Genomic DNA, 23,550 nt, shown 5'->3' on the forward strand with positions numbered 1-23,550 from the left:
AAAGTTGTGGAAAGCAAATATTGTATCACAGTTTAAGCCTGCAACTCATCACAGAAAGATCCCATCTGACTATAGGTTTTTTTATTTTCTTGTTAAACTTACAGAGAGATTTTCTTCTGTGACACTAGAGAGAGAAGTTGTCTAAAGTTGATGTAGCAGCAGCTGACTCCAACTACAGATTAAGGATCTCACTGCACAGCCTGGTCAAGGGAGTCAAGCTAGACTGAGCTTTGCACAGCCCAATCATAAATATCTGTTGGGTTTTTTAGCCTCTGTTGGGTACTCTGTAGTCTCACAGCTTTGAACGGTGATTGCCAGAATCATTCAGGATTTGCTAGGATCTTCTTCGCTCTTTGCCCCATGAAAAGTTTTTATTGGTGTGCTAAATCTTTCACCTCAGTAACTAATAAGACCAATCCCACTCAACCTGCTCAGACAAACTTTCAGGAACTCAGCCACCACTGGGCCCAGCTTCTCAGGCTGGAAGAAAACCTTTGAGTGAGGACATGTTACCACTGACCTCTCAGAGCGCAAATGTTTGTGGCTGTGCTTAAACAGAATCAAGATTGACACAGTGGGTCTAATCTTTCTGTGATTAAGACATGAAGTGAAAAACATGCAGTAGGCAACATGATTATTTTTTAGCCACTTAAATTCAATTACACTTGTATGGATTAATGAGGATGGAATGGACATTTCATGCTACAGCTACAATGATACACATCTGGGAACTTGCATACCACTTTCTTCTGTGTCCCTTCAAGAATTAAAATGACAAAACCGGAATAAATAGCTCGGCTTGTTATTTTGCTGAACTACAGGACTGCTAAATATTTATAAGACATAATGAAGTCCTGTTTTTGAGCTAACATTTTCCCTCTAGAACAGATTTCTCCAGTGGCTGTCAAACATCTTCACGTTAGCTGTTGCCAAATGTGAGTTTAACAGCCCATCTATAGCTGGGAAAAGAAGATGAAAGTTGGCCACATGATGCTGAGTAAACAAACAGTCCCTTTTGCCTCTGAGAAATACTTTCCGCTACACCAGGGAGGCCAGAGGATAACTCAGTATCACTAAATGGTCACTGTTTTCCAGACTATCCACAAAAGATTCAGCCTTTGAGAACTTGGCTGGCCTATTCTTGTTGCAAGATTTCCAAGGCCACCAGTATGTTCATCAGTGCACATCAGCCACAATGAGTTCATTCCTCTTTGGCTGGCACAACCAACACCAGCACTGTGGTGTAATTCCAGGGCATCTCTTGTAGACATTTGATAGCAGGAAACCGAAAGTGTTTAAGTCTGACAAGATTCATGGAAAGTTGCCAAGAAGATCTGGTCTGCATTTAAATAATGATTTTAAGCAATACAGGTTTAAGATCTGTTCTAGCGCAGCTACAAACCTGATCTTGTAATACACCAGTTACAAGTTTCTCCCTCTCTGAGGATATGACAAACCCTGAAGGTTTATGGTCCTATGTGTGTCCCTATCCACAAAAAAAACCAAAACAAATGTTTCACAGATTCTCTGAGAGGCAGCATTGGGAAAACACCTGAGAAGATGTAACGAGCTGGCACAAGAATAGTAAAGTCTCTGGCTGAGATAACAGCAAGAGCAGGAACATCCACAATTTTAGGCAAAGTCTTCAGGTTATAAATAAACAAATATCTGTCTCAGGAGAGAGATGGGGAAGAAGAGGATAGGTATGATAGCCTAAAAGACAAACATGCTGGTCCACTGTTTTAACCCAAAGCCTTGTTTATCCTACTACTGCTCACTCCAGTACATTTTAGGCCCTTCCCTCTCACACCTTTTCTGGTGCAATTCCCGTGTCAAAGGTCTCTAAAGATCTTCAGAAACTGCCAAAAAGCAGAAAAGCATTCCTATATCTACATTAGGAAGTAGCTTGTTTCCTACACTGACAGTAAGGAACATACTGCATGGTACAAATGAAGACATGGGAATAACCTGACAATTAGAAGAAGAGGAGAACTGAAGGGAGACCTCATCACTGTCTACAACTTCATCATGAGGGGAAGAGGAGGGGCAGGCACTGATCTCTGTGGGGACCAGGGACAGGACCCCAGGGAATGGCCTGATGTTGTGTCAGGGGAGGTTTAGGTTGGATCTCAGGAAAAGGTTCTTCCCCAGAGGGTGGTTGGGCACTGAACAGGCTCCCCGGGGCAGTGGGCACAGCACCAAGGCTGACTGAGCTCAAGAAGCATTTAGACAATACTCTGAGGCACATGGTGTGACTCTTGGGGTGTCCTGTGCAGGGCCAAAAGTTAGACTCAATAATCCTTGTGGGTCCCTTCCAACACAGAATATTCTGTGATTCTCTGAATTAAAGGGGAAAGACACTTTATATTCATCAACACTACCCGCTGAAGTGTGTAGCAGCCAGGGAAGCCCTTCCAAAGTGTTTAAACGTTCCCGATGTTTGAACAGGACGGTAAACTTTGCGAACTCTGGGGTGTATGTGTGAGCACAGGGGGTGTCCAGGCTCCATCCCTGCCCGGCGGAGGCTCCAGGCTCAGCCCATCCCGGCGCACACGGCGATGGCACGGCCCTGCTGCGCCGCATTTCACAGGGGCCAGAGCCACCTGCTGGTACCACACGGTTTGTCAGGCCCAGGCACCGCAGGGGCAGGGATAGAGGTTCACACTGTGACTGCTCCCCACTGCTGGGACAGCCAGGTGACAGCCCTGAGCCGGCCTCTTTTCTTCCAGCATGGCATAAAGGCAGAGAGAGCGATGTCTCCGTGCTCTGGTGGCAGCAGCAGATGAGCAGAAGGTAACGAGCACAGCAGACTCAGCATTAAAATTAAACTCTTCTCCCAGCACTCCTGGTATGGTCTAGCTGGGAACAGGCAGCCTCACCTAAGGCAGTAAGTCTGTGCCCAGCTAAGCTCTTGTCCCCAGGTACTGGGGAGGTGCAGGACAGAAGTCTCCCAGCTGTGCATGGCACCTTTTGGGCTGGGGCCTGAAGAACCAGAGAGGCTTATGAAATACTCCATTCCCCACAGTCTCTGCAGCAGTCCCTGCACGAGGTGACCAGGTGCAGACTTTGGCAGTGAGAAATTTATCCATATTTTCAACAAGGAAGTATATAGTACCACTACATATTGCACAGCACTTTCATATCCAGTGTCTTTTATGACTAAAGCATAAACTGGGATCATTAATATAAGCCGTTGTCACCTTGGAGTTAGAAATCTTAAAATTAGATTAAATTAGGTCATCATTTAATTTTATATTTGTTTTACATGATCTACAGCTCTGTCAAAAGCAACAGGTATCACAACAAAGCTGTGCAAGAATCAAAGATTCTGCATTCTGCTGCACTACTGCTGCCTCAAGGACATACCCAGTCCTAAAACTGATCCATCAACTTCAGAGCATTACTTCAGTAATTTGCAGTTTTCTTCTCAGCCACATCCTACCACAGGAAGGACAGGTGCACACATTCATCACCCCCAAAATGCTTCAAATGAAGCCCACAAGCAGCAGCTAAAAGAGATGGCTGTGGCAGAGGAAACTCTGCTTCCTCTCTCCACCATTTTACTCCCACATGAACATGGTTTTGGTGTTGAGAAAAGGATTCTGCTCTGTTTCATTTGTTTTGTTACATTTACTCAGAAATTCTTGAAGTCCAGTCTTAGGCCATGGTATGAAGTTCACTTGTACCTAGCTCAGGAATATTGTGTGAATCATAGATGATTCAGTTGCATGCCCCATTTCTAGACAGCATATAAACACCTACAGCACTGCCAGCTGGTCAGTCCACATACATTTACACCCCTTATTCACCTTTAGAAATTCATACATATTTTTTAACTCCCTCAGGTCTCAGTTGGGAACTACCATGAAATTTGTCTCAGCTGTGACTCTGAATTTACTTCTATGACAGCAGTGCTCAGGGATTTCAGCTGATGTCAGAGATGCACCGACAACTTGACAATGATGGGTTTCCATCTGGGATTTCCAAGGAGTAAAGCTGCAGCTTTTTTAATTCAGCCAAGGAGCTGGTCATAAGCATTGGGGCAGCACCAGATGCTTGTGACAGCAAGTGATCAAAGCCCTCAGTGCTGAGAGAGCAGAGGCAGGGCTCTTGACACCATGATAATAAGTAGTTTGTTTTCGTATTTCCAGATGAAGCCTCATGACTCTGTGCAAGAGTTGTACACAGTGCCAGAAAGCAAACCAGTTTAGCTTGACAAAATATTATGACTCAATATTCGACTCAATGTTATTGTCCCTTGATTAGGTAACTCCAGCAGTGTTTAATCAATGGTACAGAGACCTTCTGAGGCAGAAGTGGCAGCTTGGCACCCAACTGTGGCTGGCTTTTCCTGACTAGATTATGAACCGCCAAACAACTCCTCTGCATTCTGTTTTTCTTATTCTACCCCAAAGTGCTGTGATAGAGATATCTGCAGTGTTTGGGCAGGCACTGTCAGATGGAGAATTTAAAAACCTGGCAAAGATACATCTCCTTGTTTAATAATCCATGCAACTTACATTTTAATTCTGAAAAAGTGTCAGTCATTGGAAATGAAGCAGACACGATACTTCATGAAAATATGGCATACTTGTTCTTTAAGGGGATTTAAAGTACAGGAAACTTGTATCTCTAGAGGCTCATTTAGTTGCTTTGGTGCCTAATTAGCAACTTGAGAGGAGCCTCACCATACCCACCATAGTGCTCTCCAGCAAACACAAAGCAGAGAGCCTGTTTCATCTGCAGAAACCTAATTCAAGAGTGTGATATACACGGCATCATCCCAGGTGAGACTGAGTTCTCCTCAGACAACACAGTGCTGCTACATCAAGCATACCATCATTGCCATGAGAGATTTCTTCTTCACTCAAAAGCTGACCACTGCCTTTAAACACCACCCTGGTTATTTGCTCAGGGAGAAAACAATCCAGAATATGAAAAGCACATGAAAGGTTCAATTCTAAAGCAGGTTCCTGCCCAGACATCATAAATAGGTTAGACTGCACACAAAGCTTCCACACTCAATAAACCAAAGCTTAATGCTCTCATAACTCATGCCCAGCTAAGGCTGGAGTACACACCGGGAGCAGAGATGCGCCGTTTCCAGCCCACGCAGTCCAAGCCTGTCGGAGTGCTCTGGGAAAATGGGTGCAGTTTCAGTGGCAGGATGTCAAAGGCAACAGGAGATGTGATGGATGGACTTATTCCAGCCTGCAACAGGAGAGGAAAAACAAAGGCAACGAACATTAAACTAGTCCTGTGGGACAAAATATAGCACCTCTTTCCACCTCTGGTACCTGCTCATGTAAGTAAGCAGAACATTAGTAGACACACATGGATAATTACAGCTAGAGAGGTTAAAAAACAGTGAGAAGGCAGGAAAATTGCAAGTAATAAGAACAGGAGAAGTGGATAATCAGATACTGGATTCATACTTCACATTCAACCACACACACCTACATTCACAGAATATTTTGCTCCTTCCTAAGTGTTTCTAGTGGGAGGGAAAAGCACATCAATCCAAGTCATCCCCTCAGCTACAGAACTGTTCCTACAGCTTTATAACAAATAGTTCCTGTTCTGGTATTTTAACATGCAAATAAAGCTTTTCCCTTCAGAGATTTATTGGTACCAGTCCCCAGCCATACAGAATGTGGATAACAACATTCTTCTCTTCAGTTAAAGGTACAAATAAGAACTCTTGCTCTCTCCTCTACCTGGCTGATTGATTTTACAAAACTTACAGAACTTTATAAAACTTTGAAAACTCTTTTGAAAACATTGCCAGATCTGAGTGAACTTTAGCTGGTTTAAAGGGGAAAATGTATAGATACATACACATAGCTCATGACCTCTGATATAGAATGTAGCAATTAATGCATAATGCAGGGACACTTTTATCCCCTTTTCCTTCTCTCTCTTCTCCCCCATACCTCCTGTGGCTGGCACACAGAGAAAAACACCAGTGACTGCAGGTGACTGGGAGATCAGCTGGTCAGTAAGCGCTGGTCCCACAGGCATAGCCAGTTTTCATCCCTGTTGCTACGCTCCTTCCTTTTCCTCCTGTGACATTAAGTTACCACATATCCATCCCTCACTGGAGGCAAAAATTTGGTATATTGGTTTACTTAGGTCCAGTAGTTTATCTAGGATCTTTCCTTCTCCCTACCAGCCCACACGATGCCCCATCAGCATAAAGTCTGCTGACTAGCCTTGATGCTGAAGCCTCCTCTTTAGATGGTCATTAGTCAAAACCTCCTTCCAAAACTAAGCAGAACACAATGCCCAAGCAGCTGAGAGTGCTGCTGCTCTGTGCCTGGTTTGCTTTTCTTCCCTGGACTTACTTTCCTAAAACAAAGAGAACATGGCCATTTCCTAAAACAAAGAACACAGTCGATACTTTGGCTCAAATCACCATCTCCTGAGGGATAACGTGAACCCTGTTCAAATTAACCTGAGCAGTGCCTGTTTTTCTAGAAAAGTCATAGCAAAGTCCCAATGGGAACAGATGCTCTTCCAGTGACAATGAAATCAAGCGAGACGACTTACTGGGCCACAGCTCTGAAAATGTCAAGGGTAAAGTTGAGGTTATTTACATGAAAGGTGATAGAAAGCATTATTGTTCTGTGTAAGACTAGAAAGCAGAATCCTGTCCTAGGGCTGTTACAACAAAAATTGCAGGCTTCTTATTAATCCCTGGGACATCAGAGCAAATTTCAGGTACATGCATTATTTGATTCCTACAGCGTGGGAGACAGGCCTATGCAACCCAAAAGGGGGAGAAGAAGCATTTTCAGGGGCATTAGTAATATGTGGGCAGTGTTTTCCACAACCTACAAGGGAGGGGAGGGGAAATGAGGGACCAGAATATAGTACAGACCCTTTTTTTTACATTTTATGCCAGAGGTTCCAGGGAATTATTTCTATGTTCTTATGCACAGCAGTTCAGTCCCTGGCAGAGACATTTACCCTTGTTGTATGTCTGTGCCTTGTCAGGTGCACAACAGAGGGAGACTTTTCTCATTAAATCCCCTTCCAAAGCATGTTCATTACCCTCTTGAAGTGGGTCTGAGGTGCCCACAGTGCTCATAACCATGGTAGCACCCAGCAAAACTTCATTTTCTCTTATTTTGGATATGGTAAAATCATATTTCCAGAAGTCATATTCAGGGCAATAAGCTAAAGATCTGCTTTTCACTGCTTCTCATTTCTCTTTCAAAGTAAAAGAGAGCTTTTTCTGCACAATTCCCCCTCTGGGTATAGCCCCCTGATGGGCCTTTTAGGAATCTCTCTAATTTGGCAGTGCACAAACTGTGCTCGAACAAATGCACATAGAAGCCACGTCTGTGCTCCTATTGCTGTGCACTCAAGAGGCATCAAGCTTAACAGCCAGGGTTTAAGGTTTTGTTGAAACAGGAAAGCACAGGATGGGAACAGACTGACAGTTCAGAGACATCACTACAAATTTTTTGCAAAAATAATTCCCAAAACAGAGCCCATTGCCATTACAGCGTTAAATATGTCAGTGTTTTTGGGCATAGTCTCTGCTCCAGTTAGGGAACTTATACTGCATTAAAAACAAGTAAGAGGAGCCCAGGCTACAGCATGAAACTGGTACCATGTAAAGGGCAAAGCCTGTGGCCAAGCAGAAGAAGGTAGATTCATCCACAGCTATATGAGTTTCACTTCTTCCCCTTGGGGGGGAGGGTGTTATGTTAAGATTTTAAGGTCCAAGATCAGAACCTGCTCAGCTTGTTACTGGTAGCATCTCATTATAAGGGACAGCTGGGTCAAGCTTTGACTGGGAATTTACACAGGCTGTTCCCATTTAAAGCAGTGGAGCAGCTTACTGGACCTAAGCAAAACAAAGACCATTATATAGAATTGTTTAGGACTGGTATTTTAAGTGGTTATTTTTTTAGTTTAGAGGTAGTTTCTTGATTGTTTGTCCATCTCCCTCTGAATTCCAATTGCCAGCCCTCAGAGTAGCCTTATATTTCCACTATACTCATCTGTGTACATTGACCTGAATCATAGAGTAGTACTGGGAATCAGCACTTGAAAAAAATCAAGAATTCCTCCCTGCTTTGCTCTATTAAGTTGTTTCCTCAATGCAGCATTACATCACCTTGTGTGCTGACCTCATCTTGACTTAACACAATGTGACTTGTCACAACAGAAGCCACTCATCCCAAGGCAGCCGTGTGTCAGAAACCATCAGACTTGAAATTTCAGATCTCCAAAGCCCCATACAGTCGCCTTGTTGCAGTCACAAAACCACAGCAGACAATAAACACCTTACAAAGCCGCTTTTGTGATAATTTGTTTCTTCTTATTAAAGGGGATTTAGCATCCTTCTAAAACTGCCCTCAAACACTGCAGCTTGTGACAGCACTCCCATGACACTTGGGAGCATGAATAAGCCTGCACTATTACAGGACTACAGCATTGCAATGGCAGAAAAAAACAACTGGGAAAAGGAACTGGGTGATTACTATCATAAATTAAAAGTACGGGCCAAGAAATGCAGTTATATGGTCATACAGGAAATAGCCCTTGAATCCCAACAGTTCTCTTTATAAACCAGCATTATGCTTTCTTGGCCTGCCCACAAAGATTAAAGTGTCGATAACCTACATAACACAGACTGACAGAAACATAAACCCCAAATCTACCTACATGCTACCAAATATCTTCTGCTTATCTCTATTATCCAGAGAAGAATGAACCAGGAAAGAAACTGAGGCCCCAGAGTGCCCCAGGCAGGTGATTGATAAGGGGGATGTCTCCACGGGCACAGGGGCAGCTGCAAATCATTGTGCAGCTGATGTCGATTTAGAGGTAAGTTTGCACCAGAAAATAGGGGTGGAAATGCTTAAAGGGGAAGCTGTTTTCTGGCAGCATCCAAATGTGCAGTCAGTGAGCAGAGCAGACAGCATTCAAGCTGTGCAATCTGATGGCTCCAGGGGAAGCTATTGAGGGAACTGGTCACTCCTCTCTGAAGCACTAATGGTCTCAGTGCTGGCCAACATGCCCTGCAGCACGGGCTAGATTTCCATCGCTATCCGCTTGTCAAGGAATTGTGAGAAATATTTTTAGCATGTTATACTGATTTCTGTTTATCACCGAGCCTGTGTAAGCCAGGGATTCATTTTCACTACCTTGTATCATCCTGTACAGCACTAAGCACCCAGAACTTTGAACAAGATGCAAAAGTAACCCAATTAAACTTTTTTTTCACCTTAACATCCACAGGCCTCAGGAGCCTTACTCACTGTCTCCAGCACATAGGTACTATGGAGCTGAGCCAGGGAAGCATCCTCACTGAACTGAGCAGGAAACTTCACAGAATCATACCCAGCACCCATCCAAGCAGCAACTGGCAACACGTTGTTCTGAAGAGCCCCACACATACAAAATAGCACAGATTTTTAGTCCCCATCCCTGGGGAGGGAAGAACAGTGGGCAGTTTTTCAGAAACCCTGTTTCTGGAATTGGCCTGGCTTCCTGTCCCAGGTGTCCATCTGCTTCAATGGGAGACTCCCCCAGGCTGGCATGAGGCAGCAGGTTTTCCCTGGGAAAGCTGAGCTATGTCAGGAGAATGTTTCCCCCTCACCATTCACAGAACTATTTGTGCACATAAGTTCAAACACATTCTGAAGTGGTGACAGGACAACTGGGGCCTCAGCTGCCCTCAAACATTGTCATTTTAATGCAAGAGCAAGTAGAAACAGGCAACCAGGACAACAGAGAGAAAGGGAAACAAATACAGACAAAAGACAAAACCAGAAAACCCTGAGGAAAGCTTTTATTTGAGTATCTGCTAGTTGATTTCAAGCTTGATCAGAAATTTTTTCCATCTTACCATGAGATACTGCAAGGAGTATCCCTTAATCTCATGTCCTTTCTCCCCAGAAATTCTTTATTATATGTGAAGGCTACTTTTGGCTCTTGGATACAGATTCATGGCTCTCCCTGAAGGGAACAGACCTTAGCTCTGCATCCAAGAGTAACAGATGCCATCAGTGTGAGTCACAACAGCCACAAAGTTTGTCACAAGCAATCATAAATCTGATCTAAAAGTCTCCCCCAGTGGAGAGGAGAATATTAATGGCTAAAACTCCAATGGCAATGTTCTCTCGAGCACTTCACAGCAGGAATTTGCCTCAGTAAGAATTGTGGAGTTGGCCTCAGATACAAGGGAAATCTTATTTAGAAGACCCTTATTAAGGTTATACAGCAATGCCACAGGGCACAGAATGAGATTGCATCTGTTTAATTTATATTGATTAAAGGAAACTCTGATTTGCTCCCTGCCCTCCCTATGTCTCAGCTCACAGAGCAACCTGATGCTCTTGCATCCTATTTCCAGCATAGCATAGGGCAAGAACTGTGCTTACAGTGACTAAAAAACCCACCACCTTTAGATACCATCACTTATGGACCAGGTTAGTGTTCCCTCAGTCCCCACAGAGTACCGGGCCCACAGAAAAGCTGACAGAAGTGGCACCAGACAAAGTTCAAGGTCAGGAACATGATGACAGCAGAGAGAAGCAGCTGGAGCAGAGAGGAAGACAGTGCCAGAGGATGAGGAGGACGGTGTACGGCTCCTTACTTTTAACGGGTCCCCTGGGAGATGCTGCAATTGAGCCCCTCTCTCTGGCTGTGTCTCCTTCTCTAGCTTCCTTTTTTGGTTCCTCTCCATCCAAACATCATCGAAGCTGAAGCACTTATAGAGGGGTTTAGGTCTCTTCCTCCTCCTCTCTGGAATCTCCTTGGCTTTTTCATCTGGAGCAAGGAAGGAAAGCCTCCAGGCTTTGCTCTCCAGGGTGGAGCCAGGGCGAGGGGATGATGGGACCCGGGGGGGCCTCCTTTTGCGATGGGGAACCCATTTCTTATTTGGCCTCTTTTCAGGTGCCGTTTGACATTGCTGTCTAGACTCCTGTTTTACAAACAGCAGGTGAAAACATAGGGTTTGTTCGATGGAAATGTTGTTTGCTTCAAGTCAGTTTGAACAGAAGATGGCAAAGCACAGTTGTCCAGCTCCAGAACTACTCAGAAGAAAACACTAAGGAGGACTCCACCCTGAAGGAGTAGCTCTGTGATCCTTTGAGAGTGCAATACGTACTCCCTCTGCACAGGGCAGGGCCCTTTTCACTCTCATTCTAGATGGTATATTACAATAACATTACTACTAGGATTTAGGTCACTCTGTCTGTATAATATTATTTACAAAGACAGACAGTATCTCTGAAAATAGGAAAATGACCTCCTGTCTGTCTCTGCTTTTCCGACTGTACTTCAGTTATACAATGTGAAAAGGCTTCCTAGATGCCTGCAGGTCTGATATATCAAGCCCTGTGTTTCCTGATGTGCTCTTTACACTATCCATTTTATTTGCTTGATGCTGGGCCGAGAGTAAAGAATTGAACAGCTTTGCCTTTCATTCTCATTGAGTGGTTGCACAAAATTACAGCTTTTACACTAGAACAGCTGGAAATCAAGTGTGCCCTGAGGCAACCAACCACTATTCCAGGTAGCATCAGTGTTAGAATCGATAATATTTAAGGTGGGAGATACCAACACCGGGGAATGAATGATCTCAGGGGTCTCTTTTCATGACAAAAAAATGCTCTATCCTGACAGTTGTATCTGTCCAGTTTCCCACAGTTCCTTTGAAGAACTCCAATAAAACCAAACTCCAGGCACTTCCTATCTATTCTCAACTAACCAACAATTCCAGGTCAGTTCTTCTTGCCCCTGGTAAGAGATGCCACAGTCTAGAAACAGTAGATGCTGTGAAAAAGGAAAGTGTTTCCTGCTGGTGTTCTGTGCCTAATGCCATCATACTGGAGAGGAGCGAGGAGAACATGCAAATTCCAAAGATGGGACATTTTAGGACAGTTTGCTCTTGCCTGCTGAATAACACAATTATGTAGGTAAAATCATGCCACAAACAGATTAATTTAACATGTAACAAAGGCCCTGATAGATAGGAAAACTGGTAATTGTTCTGTCTTGCTGTTTTCTGCATAAAATCTTTGTCCTGGAGGTAACCTGGAGAATGTTGAGAATGTTAACCACTAGCAGGTACTCAGAGAGGGGCTGCTCTGTGCCCCACCAGGCTAAGAAGAGTTACTTACCAGGGTGGCAGCCAGAGGTGTCCAGGACAGGCTGATGCAGTGCAGTTTGGCACAGCACTGTAACACAGATAAAGCCACACCACTGGAAAAAACACCTGGCCGGGGGCTTGGGGAATATGTACAAATCCCCGTTCTGGAGGGCACGTTGGGAAGTGAACTCAAGAACTTCACAACTGTGCATTTGTTTTGCAATAATGTCTTTTCTATGTGGAACAGAAAAGGAATTTTCTTCAAATCCACTGATAAACTTAATTTTATGATCTCTTTACTAAGCAACATACATTGGGAAGGCCATGCTTAGTGCATAGAGGATAATTGTGCTGGGAAGACTTAACACCGTAAATATACTTTGCCCAATGTCTCTGTTGTATTTTCAGGGATTTCTGAAAAAAAAACAACTTCAGTTACAAAATCCAGGGTGCAGTTCTACTTCATTTCATGAAAATAGAAATAAATAAAGCCCTATCTGCTTTACTAGATTAGATGGTGTGTTTTGAAAGCTGGGACATTTACATTAACTTCTAGGCTCCGGTTACATTTGCCCTATTTCAGATATCATATTTTGCAGCCTCCAGAAGAATCAGGAAAATTAAACTGTTTTTATATAGCTTAGATACCATTTCAATTTTTTATGATTTTCTTTGAATAATTTAATCTAGCAATCAATTTACGTAATTATTTATTTGCTTCTAATGGTTACATTATAGGATGTGGGCTTGCCTGTTCAAGGCTTTACACATGCCACATCTTTCCACTCCTTTCTAGATGTTCTTTTGAGCTATTATTTACGGGTCAGTGATTTTATTCACCCTCTGAGAGGCTTCATCTGTTGACAGCATATATAGTCCAAGTCTCTTGCTTTTCCCCAGGCTGGTGTAACACTGCAGTGTCTTGTCTGGAATGTGGTGTCCTCTATTAGGTTTGTAGGTTAAGCTGATGCCCACGAAAACAAAAGAGTTTCAAGTAAAGCTGAGCACAGAGGGGAATAAAGTAAATTCTCTTCCCCATTTTCCACCAGCATTTCTGGTACTACAGCCCTCACATCTCCAACTGCCACTCCCACACTTCTTTGGATCAGCTAAAAACCCCAAGCCAGTCAACCAAAACACTTTCACTGGGAATATGTGCAGAGAGGTTGGGGCAACTGAGTTTATTTAAGCTCATAAGAGGGCACTGGAGGCAATATAAGGGCAGTCACCAACAACTTTATATTTACATGGATGAGGGATCAAACTCCTCTCAGTTATGCTAGACAATGACACAAGACAGTGGCCAGAAACTGTAGCTTGGAAAGTTCTGCTTGGGCACTAGGAACAAAAAATTCTCCAGGAACATGTTTCCCAGAAAGGTGTTGAAATCATCAGCAGTGGAGGTTTTCAAGACTCGATTAGGCAAAGCCATGGTTTGGTCTATCTGGTGGTGCCATTAGTTGATTATGCTCCTACCAACCATTTGGTTGTTTGTGTCTATACAAAAAATAGGGAGCTTCTATGAAAAAAGTAGGGAGAAACGGGTAGGCTAAGATAATTTTGGAGGGTATCAAAACTTTTGTGTATATTGGGATGTGAGAGACAAAAGGCAACAGCAGCAAAAGCTGTGTGAGGGCTCATTTGAGTAGAACACAAGCAGCCCTCAGCTGTAGAATAGATGAAGCAGTTCTAGATTAGTGAACGCTCTGGAAATTGTCTGCTCAGGGTATGCAGGAGCTCATACCCTCTCTCAAGTGCCACTTTTGACAATCTGCTCAACAAAATTATTCTCCCATTTCTTAATGACAAAACTCATCAGCAACAAAACTGAAAAAGTAGCAAAAGTAGCATGATCAAGGCATGTCCTGGGATCTCAATGACAGCTCAGTCTCAGTCACTCTGGGGGTTGTGCTTAGCCACTGAAAGAGATTCCTAAGCTCCCAGCCACTTTACAACGTGGGAAATCCTCTCTGAGATTAAAAAGCTACCAACAGAGGAAGTATCTGCTTTTGAAGGCTCCAGCCAACCAAGGGATCCCTACTGAAGATACAATCTGTTCTGCGAGATCCAGCCTATGCCAAGGATTTCATGTGTTACCTGGATTAGAAAACAATACAATATGAAAAGGAGACCCTGAGTCCATGGGGGTTTTTTCCTGTTTGCTGTAGAAAAGGCAGAAAAGGAACTCTATCAGCAACCAAAGGGTAGTTAGGGTGACTGCAAAAGACTCATGGTACTTTGAAAGACAGCTACTTATTGTCTAAAGAAAATGATTTTATTTCTTAAAAAGTGACTGCTAGCAATGAGAATTGATTTCTATGTTACCTTTCATGTTGAGAAACTCATTTACTATATACTAGTTACAAGGCTCAATTCTGCCTTAAGAGGTTACCCCCTTTTACCCAGCAAAAAAAATGAAGTTGAACATAGGGTGGTGTCTGTATAATCTGTCTGAGATGTGTTATGTGTTAAAGCTGTTGTGATTACTCCATTTTAGATTTTTGTGGTAAATCCTCCCTTAAAGAGTGTATCAATTCATATAGGCTTGGACAGAAACAGAAAGGATGAGTAGTGCTACCTGTCTCAGACCAAGAGGAATATTAATGTGCCCGTCTAACCAATGTGTTCATTGAGCCATTCAGGAGTTTCACTGGAATTCCTAAGCCATATTAAAACAAAAGACTGCAAACCACACCACCCTCTGATCATTCCCAGACAACAACTCACCTCATCTTGGAGCATGTCACTAATGGAAGAAGCTGTATTTAAGCTGATCTGGGATTGGCTGCTTATGCCACTGTCATCCCTCTGGTATTCGGCGTCCAATGAGTGCACAGAAAGTAAGAGACTACCTCTGGGTTTCAATGTCTTTGGTCTCTCAGGAGCCTCCAAATTGCTTTCAACTCCAGAGCTGTTCCCAAGAGAAATCATGGAAGTGGCACATACTCTTCCAGGGTAACGGAAGGTCCTGTGGTGAGAAGTGGATCGTGGACTCTGCGGTTTAGGACTCATGGGCCTACAAGGCATGTCTTTACCATCGGAATTTGAGTGGTGGGGACATGATGGACTTGACTGACTAAATGCCAACTGCAAGTCAGTGGGGCTAAATGGAGATTTCATCCAGTATTCCTCTAGGGAAGTATTTAAACTGTTGCTGAGAACCTCCTGCTGCTCATCACAGTCGGAACTCTGTGAGTATTTAATGCCCAAGTCATGGGACTGTACTCGTCTTCTCCACATACCTGCAGGTGAAGAGACATCAACAGGTTCCACAGAGCTGTCAAAATAGTTGGAGCCATTATCTGCTTCTGTTTTAAAAAAAGTGTGTCCATTGGAACTACCCTGTCGTTCTACTGATGTTCTCATCACGTGGCCACCAGTTGCACTCAGACCCTCCTGTGTCGGTGATAAACTTGCTAAGACAGGCCTTTTTAGTCCATCTGCCTCTTTGCTTTTTAGAAAAGCTTTCCAGGTGCTCTGGCGAAGTTTGGCTTTCTCCTTTTCATTTTTCAGTGATACTCTCGAACTTTGCTCGGTGTTTTCCTTTTCTGTAGATCTCGACTCAAATAAGCTTGAGAGGGATTTGTGTGCCAAGGCCAACCTTGTCTTGAACTTCTTGCCCTCAGGGGTTTTGTTCCTTTTGTATTCATTTTCAGGGAATGATTTTCTAATCCCAGAGTGCTCCACAAGTTCACCGTCATTGTTTTCAGATGAACCTGAAACGTGTCGATCTGCATATTTGACAGGTCCCAAACAGGGAGAAGTTGAATTCATATCTGTGTCTTCCATCAGTATCCGACCAGAGCCAGAGGCCTTCCTCAGGCTCAATCTGTTGAATAATCCTGGAGGTCTCTCATAGAATAAATCATCATCATCAGAGTACTCAGAGGTGTAACTTTCCTTCCTGTGGAAGACTAAACCAGATGGACAGCTTTTCAAAGACAGTAAACTTGCAGTGTCTTCATCATCTTTCCCAGCTTCCAGCTCTTCTATCTTTGCCTTGCTGCCAAAGAAACTGCTGTTTCCCTGATTTTCTGCTGTGGCAGGCTTAGTTTTCCTGAAAGATGTCATTTTTGAGAATACTAAAAACCTGGAAGCTTTCCCACTATTATCATTCTTTGTTGGCTTCTGCACCGCTTTATAGAGACTGCTGTTACTTCCCAGGATGTGGGATAAATTGTCATCCATTTCCTCGCTGTTGGTGCTGCAGGTACTTATATTATCCAGGCCCAGCATGCAAGTGTTATGGATCTCCCTGTTCACGGACTCATCAAAGACATCAGACACATCTAGACTGAGTGCACTGTCTTTGCTGGGGTTAGCAGTGTCTTCTGCAGCAGAGCCCTGCCTTCCTTCCCTAGGAGAAAGTCCTTCACAAATACCTATTTCTTCCTTTGAGCCATTACAGCCTTCATTTCCTTGCCTGCCTACTCCTTGTTCAGAGACAATGCTGGGCCCTTGGAGGTCATCAGCACCATCTCCCGGACACAAACTGTTTACACTGCTGCTCGTTTCCAGGGTAACTGCACTAATTATATATAAGCCTTCCTCTCTGCCTTGATGTGCTTTGAATTCCTCTTCCTTAGACACTTGGTCATCTCTTGTTCCAGGCTTTCTGAAGCCTGACTTTCTGAACTGTTCTAATTCAAAAGCAGTCTGTGTTCTGCAGGGCTCTTCCTCAGAGACCTTCACACCACCTGCACTGTGTGATTTTATGAGCACTTCTTCACAGGGATCTGTCTGACTTTCTGCACTAAGTGTATCATTGCTCAGTGGTACAGTAACACTCCTCAATTCCACTTCCTCACTTGTTACTGTGGGATTACTACAGGTGAACCCTAAGGAAGAAACTGCATCGTTTTTTTCTCTTTTCTCTTCTGAAACTTCTGGTTTTACTTCAGCTGTATCCCTATCAGGGAGTACCTCTACACTGCCAGGAATGGGATGGGTGGCCAGAATTTGTTCTTTACGGATACAGTTTTCACCAAGAACTCTCTCTGGCTCATCATGAACTTTGTTCACAGTACGAAGAGACATCAAATCCCTCCTCACTACATTTCTCAATCTCTTGGTTACCACTTTAGTAGGAAGGTCATCATTCGGTGTCTTGGACTGCAATCCTTTCTGCTCTACAGAGACTACAATTAGTGCAGGCTTTAACTCTGGAACCCTCATTACATCCCTCCTCTGGCTTATATAATCTGATCTGGGCGTCCTTTCAACAGCAAAGGCACTGTCACTGTCTTCATCCTTTCCTTTATGAGTAGGATGTTCATTTGTTACTAGCTCAGAGTTACTCCTTAAGGCACCAGTTTTGCAACTTGTATTTTGCTTCACTGGCTCTTCATGCTCTGTCCCAGTGTCACTGCCACCTGGTTGTACTGTGGTTTCCAGGAATTTCCAACCAAAGTCAAGATTAGAAGAATGATCTGCCCATCTTTCTCCTGCCACAATCGCCATACCTGACAGTTCTGATTCAAGGCCATTCTCCTTCAAACGTTTTTGGTCTATTCCACTATTGGAAACACAGATTACAGAACAATCCCAATCTCTGTTTTCCACAACAGCAGGAAAACCTACATGAGAAGCTGCAAGGTTCTCAGTGCCACCAGTGCCCAATTCAACATCAGTATCACAGGGGAATCTGCCTGCTCCCAGAGCTCTTTCAGCTTTGTACTCATCACTTTTTATGAGTTCTTCAGCGTTTATGGTCACTGGCTCACAGTCCAGGGCAGAGGAAGTCTGCTTTTGTTTGGGGCTGCAGTCACAAGCATCACCCTGTGTTAAGCTGTCAGCACAGGTACCAACTGGCTCTGGGCTCAGGCCACATGTCTCTGATTTAGAGTGCAAATAATAATCAATGCACTGGGGAGAGCCTGCTGGTTGAGAAACCTGGCACTCCTTTGAGTTTGTGTCAGTATCAAGAAGAGATCTTTTTATGCCAAACTGGCCCTCTATTTTTATTGCTGACTCAGGGCTTACAGGTACCCTTCCTAAGTTTTTCCAAGTGCATTCAAAATCCAACCCTTGAAGATGTATTCTGGAACATGACCATCTGAATTTGTTTGTAAGGTGAATACAGCTCCCCACATATTCTGTCTGGCTTTGAGCACTGATGTTTTCAGGTACACTGTGCCATGTTTTACTTTCTGTAATCTCTGACCTTGTGTGTGGTGGCCGAGATTTTGGTTTGAAGCAACTCTGGTGAAAGAGTGAATCTGATGTCAACATGGTCTCTGAACGTCCATGTTTTATCCTTTTGCCTGTAGTTTCCTCACTGTCAGCTGAATTCCTCCTGCTGCATTTTATACTGGACATAGAATCTAATTCACACTTATAGTCAGATGTCTCAGTGTAACTTTTACAGTTAGGTCCATTTGTTTCAAAATGAAGATTAGGCAAACTACAGCTCGACACTGCATCTGACTGGAAGGAAAATTGCTGTACCTCAGGAAAAATCAAACAATTTTCTGAGTTTGCTTTGAAACAATCAATGCTTAATACTGCAGGATGTTCCCTCTGTCTTGTAACATCATCTTCTGTAGGTACTGAGTTGGTACAGGATTGCACTTTAAAGCTTTCTAACTCTGCTTTATTTTGCAATGCTGCCACAGAACTTCTCTTTGCCTGTGATACAATGTCCTCTTCATGGATTTGGTTCTCTGTGATAGAAATATCACTAGAGAATGTTTGTTCTTCATCACCCAGTTCTTCACCTTCTGCCCTTGCAGACTGTACACAAAATTCAGCCTTGCTTGGTGCTGCTTTTATTTTGTAGGACAATCCGAACTGTATGTGCCGAGTGAATTCTGGCTGCCTGGAGCACTTCAGTCCACGGAAGGTTGTTTCTGCCCTTTCTTTGGGAAAATTACAGCCCAGGGTTTTTTTTTCAGTGAACAGGCAGTTTGAATCCAAGTAAGCGTTCCCAGCTATGTCACTAGAAAGAGATTCTGTATCTGATGCACTCTCATAAGGCTCAGTTTTTACATCTGACAAAGATCCACTCTGATGTGACACGGTCTCAAAATAATCTTCATCTGTTTCTTGGCTGGATCCACGTACCTCCAGCTCTGTTGTGCTTGGGGTAGAAGTACTCAGATCGTCCTCAAACTCCCCTTCACTGATGTAGTTTTCAGCTGGCTCTGGGGTCTGTGAATAAACAGAAAGGAATGCTTTAGCAATGATTTCCCACAGCAGCAGGGTAACATGAATTATTATTAGAAAAGGGACTTCGGAACACAATTAATTTAATACACATTGATGTCTTTGAAAGTTATACTTGATGTTTTACTCATTGATGATCCTGAGGTCTTGGTCTTTCTATTCCTTACTTTTCTTTTCCTTTAATGGTTCTTAAATAATCTTTTTTTATTTCATATGCAATTATACAGAAGCCAAAATTTTACTTTTGGCCATATCTTTCATAGCCCATTACCAAAACACATTTCACATTCAAACACATCAAATGAAAATCATCCCTTGACAGTAGATCTAAAAACTCTAATGAACCCATCTTCAGATCCAAGGAGGAAGTTTATGTGGAAAACCTGAGAAGTCATTGTAAGTGTCTGCATTAGAGAAATCTGGCATAAAAATATGCAGAATAACTGCAGTTGAGTAACCAGATATTACCCATACCAAAGCCTGACCCAAAGGTGAAAGAAGCCTTAGATCTCATTTTCCCAAAGGTTTGTACCAGGAGCATTAAATGTATCAGTTATCAGAGCACATCCAAATCAGTGGCTCAGAGCAGAAAGATCAAACTGTCAATATTAGGAAATGTCTTTGTCCCAGAGAGCTACCCTGGGAGAGCCTCAGTCTTCTTTTCTTCAACCAACAGAAAGTTGTCTGGATATTTCTTAGGACTGAAGCAGATAATGAAATCAAAGCAAGCTTTCAGGAGGTAAAAATAGTACTTGCTGTCTGTCAGCTTCGGGTTCAGCTATTGTCAGAAGTTCTACAAATGTACCCAACAAAGATATTTAGCTGATTCCAGCTTCAGTCCATTAATATCTGGAATGAGATGCCACATAAGTATAAATGGCAGCCTTTAACCCTAACTCTGGATGCTTCTTTAACCAGGTTTTGGTAACAGTCCTCACAACAATCACTGGCACATTTTAAAATCTGAAAAATGAGATAATAAACAATGAAAGACTTTTCTAAATAACAAACAAACCAAAAACCACCACAAGTGAATGGCAGCCATCAAATTAGAACACAAGATCCTTCAGCCTGAGTTGCACATCAGGGTGCTTTGTCACAGAGGAAGTGTGAGTTCTCATATGGGAAGCCAAATTCAAAATCACATCAAAGGATATGTCACAGAGTTTCTGATTCTAGACACCAAAACATAGAGGGTAAATTGGAAAAGGGAAGGCACAAGAGTTATTTCCAAATAGGATCTCAGTAAGAAGACTGGTATTTTCTCTTGACAGAAGAAGGAAAATACAAATTGAATGGAGGAGGGAAGAGGGAGAATTTAGGGCTTTAAACCAAGTCCAAAAATCACTTTCACACCATTAAACCTGACCAAATTGCACTATAGTGGCACATGAGTCACATAACCAGCAGAGCAATATGTCCATTACCGTGTGCAATCAGTGATACATGTAATTGAGTTCCTTTAATAATGTGAAATCCCACTATCACCAGGACAGAAATGCCCAGCACAGAGCAGCATTTCACATGGTGACAGCACAGCACAGAGTGTGAGCGTTGGCTCTCACAGCAGTGACTGCGGCAGCAGCTGCTCACAGTGACAGCACTGCCTCTGCAACACTGTTCTGAACACAGATTTACAGATGGCCATAAACTGAGATAAAAACTGTTCAGGCAAGGAGGAACAAAGTAATGAAGATGACTGACTGTTCTCAAGGATGATTATGAATTAAATTACAAAAAAAATTGGGGCAGAAATCCCTTACAGCCCGTCTATCATTCCAAACACAGTCGTGTCAAGATATTCATACTGTAACCCCTCCCAAATTCATTATTTGTTTTTAATGGATATTACACAAAATTATACATTTAAAGCAAAAGCAGAGGCCCCACAACTGCCTCCATAACTTGTGGGAAATGAGGAAACAACTTCTAGGTAGGAAGGGCACCAATCAGTGTCAACCAGCACTCCTGGACCAGGCCCAAGACTGAACATGTGCCCCAGTGCTGCTGAAGGGAAGAGTCACTGCCAGGATCAGCCTGGGGCCACCTCTGCCAACTGTGCCCTGGGATGGAGTCCCCCTGAGGAGGGAGAGGATGTGGAAGCTTCAGTTCCCACCAAGTCTAGGGAAGTCCTCTGCCTAAGAGACAGGGGAGGCCTAGAGCTGACCTCTAGTAAACTTGACATTCATGAGCTCACTGAACTTCCCCTGGTGACTAGGGAAGAAATCCTAACAGGGCAAACAATGTGCAGATGGTGCCATTTGTACCTTCTTCCACAGGTCTTTGGCTTCTCAGCATCTCCAGGAGGCCAGGCCTTTGCTCTGACCATGTGCTCTGTCATATGTGGTTTTATTTTCTCCCAACCTGTAGTGTGTGTTTTGTTAGGGTTTCTGCAACTACTTCTCATGATGTTTGACTGGGGGGTTAAGGACTCAGAGCATAAGGGGAAAGTTTACAATGGGCTCTGATGTAGCCCTGTGATCCCAACACAGGCAATCACAGGCTCAGGAACTGAGCAGATGTGTGGCAGTGATTCTCAACTAGGCTGCTCATTAGACAACAGTTCCCATGCCTTTAATTTCCATAAGATTACACTGAGAATTTCAAAACACATATGACAGCTTTTTCCTGGGAAGAGTTCTTGAGAAAACCCTCAGCATCCATGGCCAGAGTTGTGTGCTTATACATCTCCTCAATCTCAGAGCAGATAAACAGTTGGAAGAAAGGGCCTGAAATAAATATGAGAAACAACTACCAAAGTAAGGCTTTTGCACTTCACAGACAATAGACAAATAACAGCAAAGCTGCCCCTGCCTGCTGTTCTCTTTCATCTCTTTCACCACCTCTGAAATGTGCTAAGAAAATAGGATGAAGCTGAAGTTACTGATCTGTCCTGTTATCGTTGCATGCAGCCAGGTATTATCATGTCAATCTAAAGTCACCAGAAAAATGAGACTTGTAACTCTGTTGTGTGAAGATCCCTATCTCCATAACATAAGACACCTTCCATCCAAGTTACCCTCATATGTGACATTTGCTCCCACAGGCTCAGTGCTCCTGTCTTGTGAACACTTCTAATTTGGTGGAGAAGTCATGTATCATTTTTTTCTCTAAATCAGATTTGGTATTTGAATAATTTTCTCACACAATATTATATTGTGACAATTGTGAGTTTCATATTGTATCTCCCTAATTTTCTCTGCCTAACAACTAGTAGGATATGTTAAACAGACAATTGTTTTACTTCAACTAGTCTTTTAATTAAGGATTTTATCCTTAAATCTCACAACCACAAAAAAGAATCTGACCATTTATATGGTTTTTGCTTTTACTTTGAATGCAAGTTCCCTAAGCAGGCCTGACTTGCTTTCCCACTAACTTGTGCCTGACTTTAGTTACTACCTCATTTCCAGCTCATGGAACATCACAGAAAAGTTTTTCCCTGAACTCAAGACAACATGAAAGCATTTTCAGTTGATATTTCAAAGGATTCAGACAACTGTTTTCTCCATAGGTGGTGTTGATAACATCAAAATCTTGAGTTGTTATCAATATACATTTCATGACTCTCTTTTCATATCTTGTTTGACCGAAAGGCACAGGCCAGTGTCTTTGATTTGCAGTGTGATGAGACTAAAATGCAGTTCCCATAAACTCAGGTGAGAACAAGCCAGCCATCCTCTCTGCTCAGTGAGCCTCAGCCCTGCTCAGCAGGTAAAGGAAATGTGCAGTTCCCAGGGCAGGCATCACCTACAAAGGGTCTCACCCTGCAGAGTGCTGAGTGCTCTGCACTCCTGCTGATGCAGGTACAGGTGAGCTCAGGGCACTCAGGATTTGGCTGTGCCTACTTCAGTACTTCAGTACTCTGGGTGGTGTTATTTACATGCTCTCTCTCCATCTCTGTCTTTGAGAAGGGTAACATTAATACAGCTAGTTAAAAAGAGTGGGGAGAGAGAAAGATAGACAAAGCTGGTGGGTAAAACTGGCCCTTTCACTGGCAATATAGGCTTGTTAATAAAGCTGCTTCAGGCTCCATTTGTAATGTCATCTAGGGTTACTTGTATTGGTTTAACTTGTGTCCTATATATTTTAAAAATAAGCTGAGTGGAATTGCTGAGTCTCTAAAGCTCCTCATTGCTTTCTCACGGAGGGTAACTGGGTATGAAATTCTGAAATTCTCATGACAGCTAAATGGAAAATACTTGAGGCAATCTAACATGGTAGCACGAAACTCATCCACCCTCAGTGTAATGAGAGCTGTGAAAAGCTGAGCT

General features: G+C 43.1%; 1 protein-coding gene across 1 annotated transcript in view; it reads right to left on the bottom strand.

Moving 5' to 3' along the window:
• Window positions 1-23,550, bottom strand: part of ARHGEF4 (Rho guanine nucleotide exchange factor 4) — a 215,405-nt gene that overhangs the window by 102,072 nt on the left and 89,783 nt on the right. The window contains exons 4-7 of the mRNA XM_027672528.1: window positions 14,840-19,261; window positions 12,144-12,200; window positions 10,616-10,942; window positions 5,082-5,211 (exon numbers count right to left, since the gene is read on the bottom strand). Coding sequence (XP_027528329.1) covers window positions 5,082-5,211; window positions 10,616-10,942; window positions 12,144-12,200; window positions 14,840-19,261 — 4,936 coding nt within the window. The remainder of the gene's footprint in view (window positions 1-5,081; window positions 5,212-10,615; window positions 10,943-12,143; window positions 12,201-14,839; window positions 19,262-23,550) is intronic.

Source organism: Neopelma chrysocephalum, unplaced genomic scaffold (assembly GCF_003984885.1).
Source record: "Neopelma chrysocephalum unplaced genomic scaffold, ASM398488v2 Primary Assembly neopelma1_97401, whole genome shotgun sequence".
NCBI classification, from domain to species: Eukaryota; Metazoa; Chordata; class Aves; order Passeriformes; family Pipridae; genus Neopelma; species Neopelma chrysocephalum.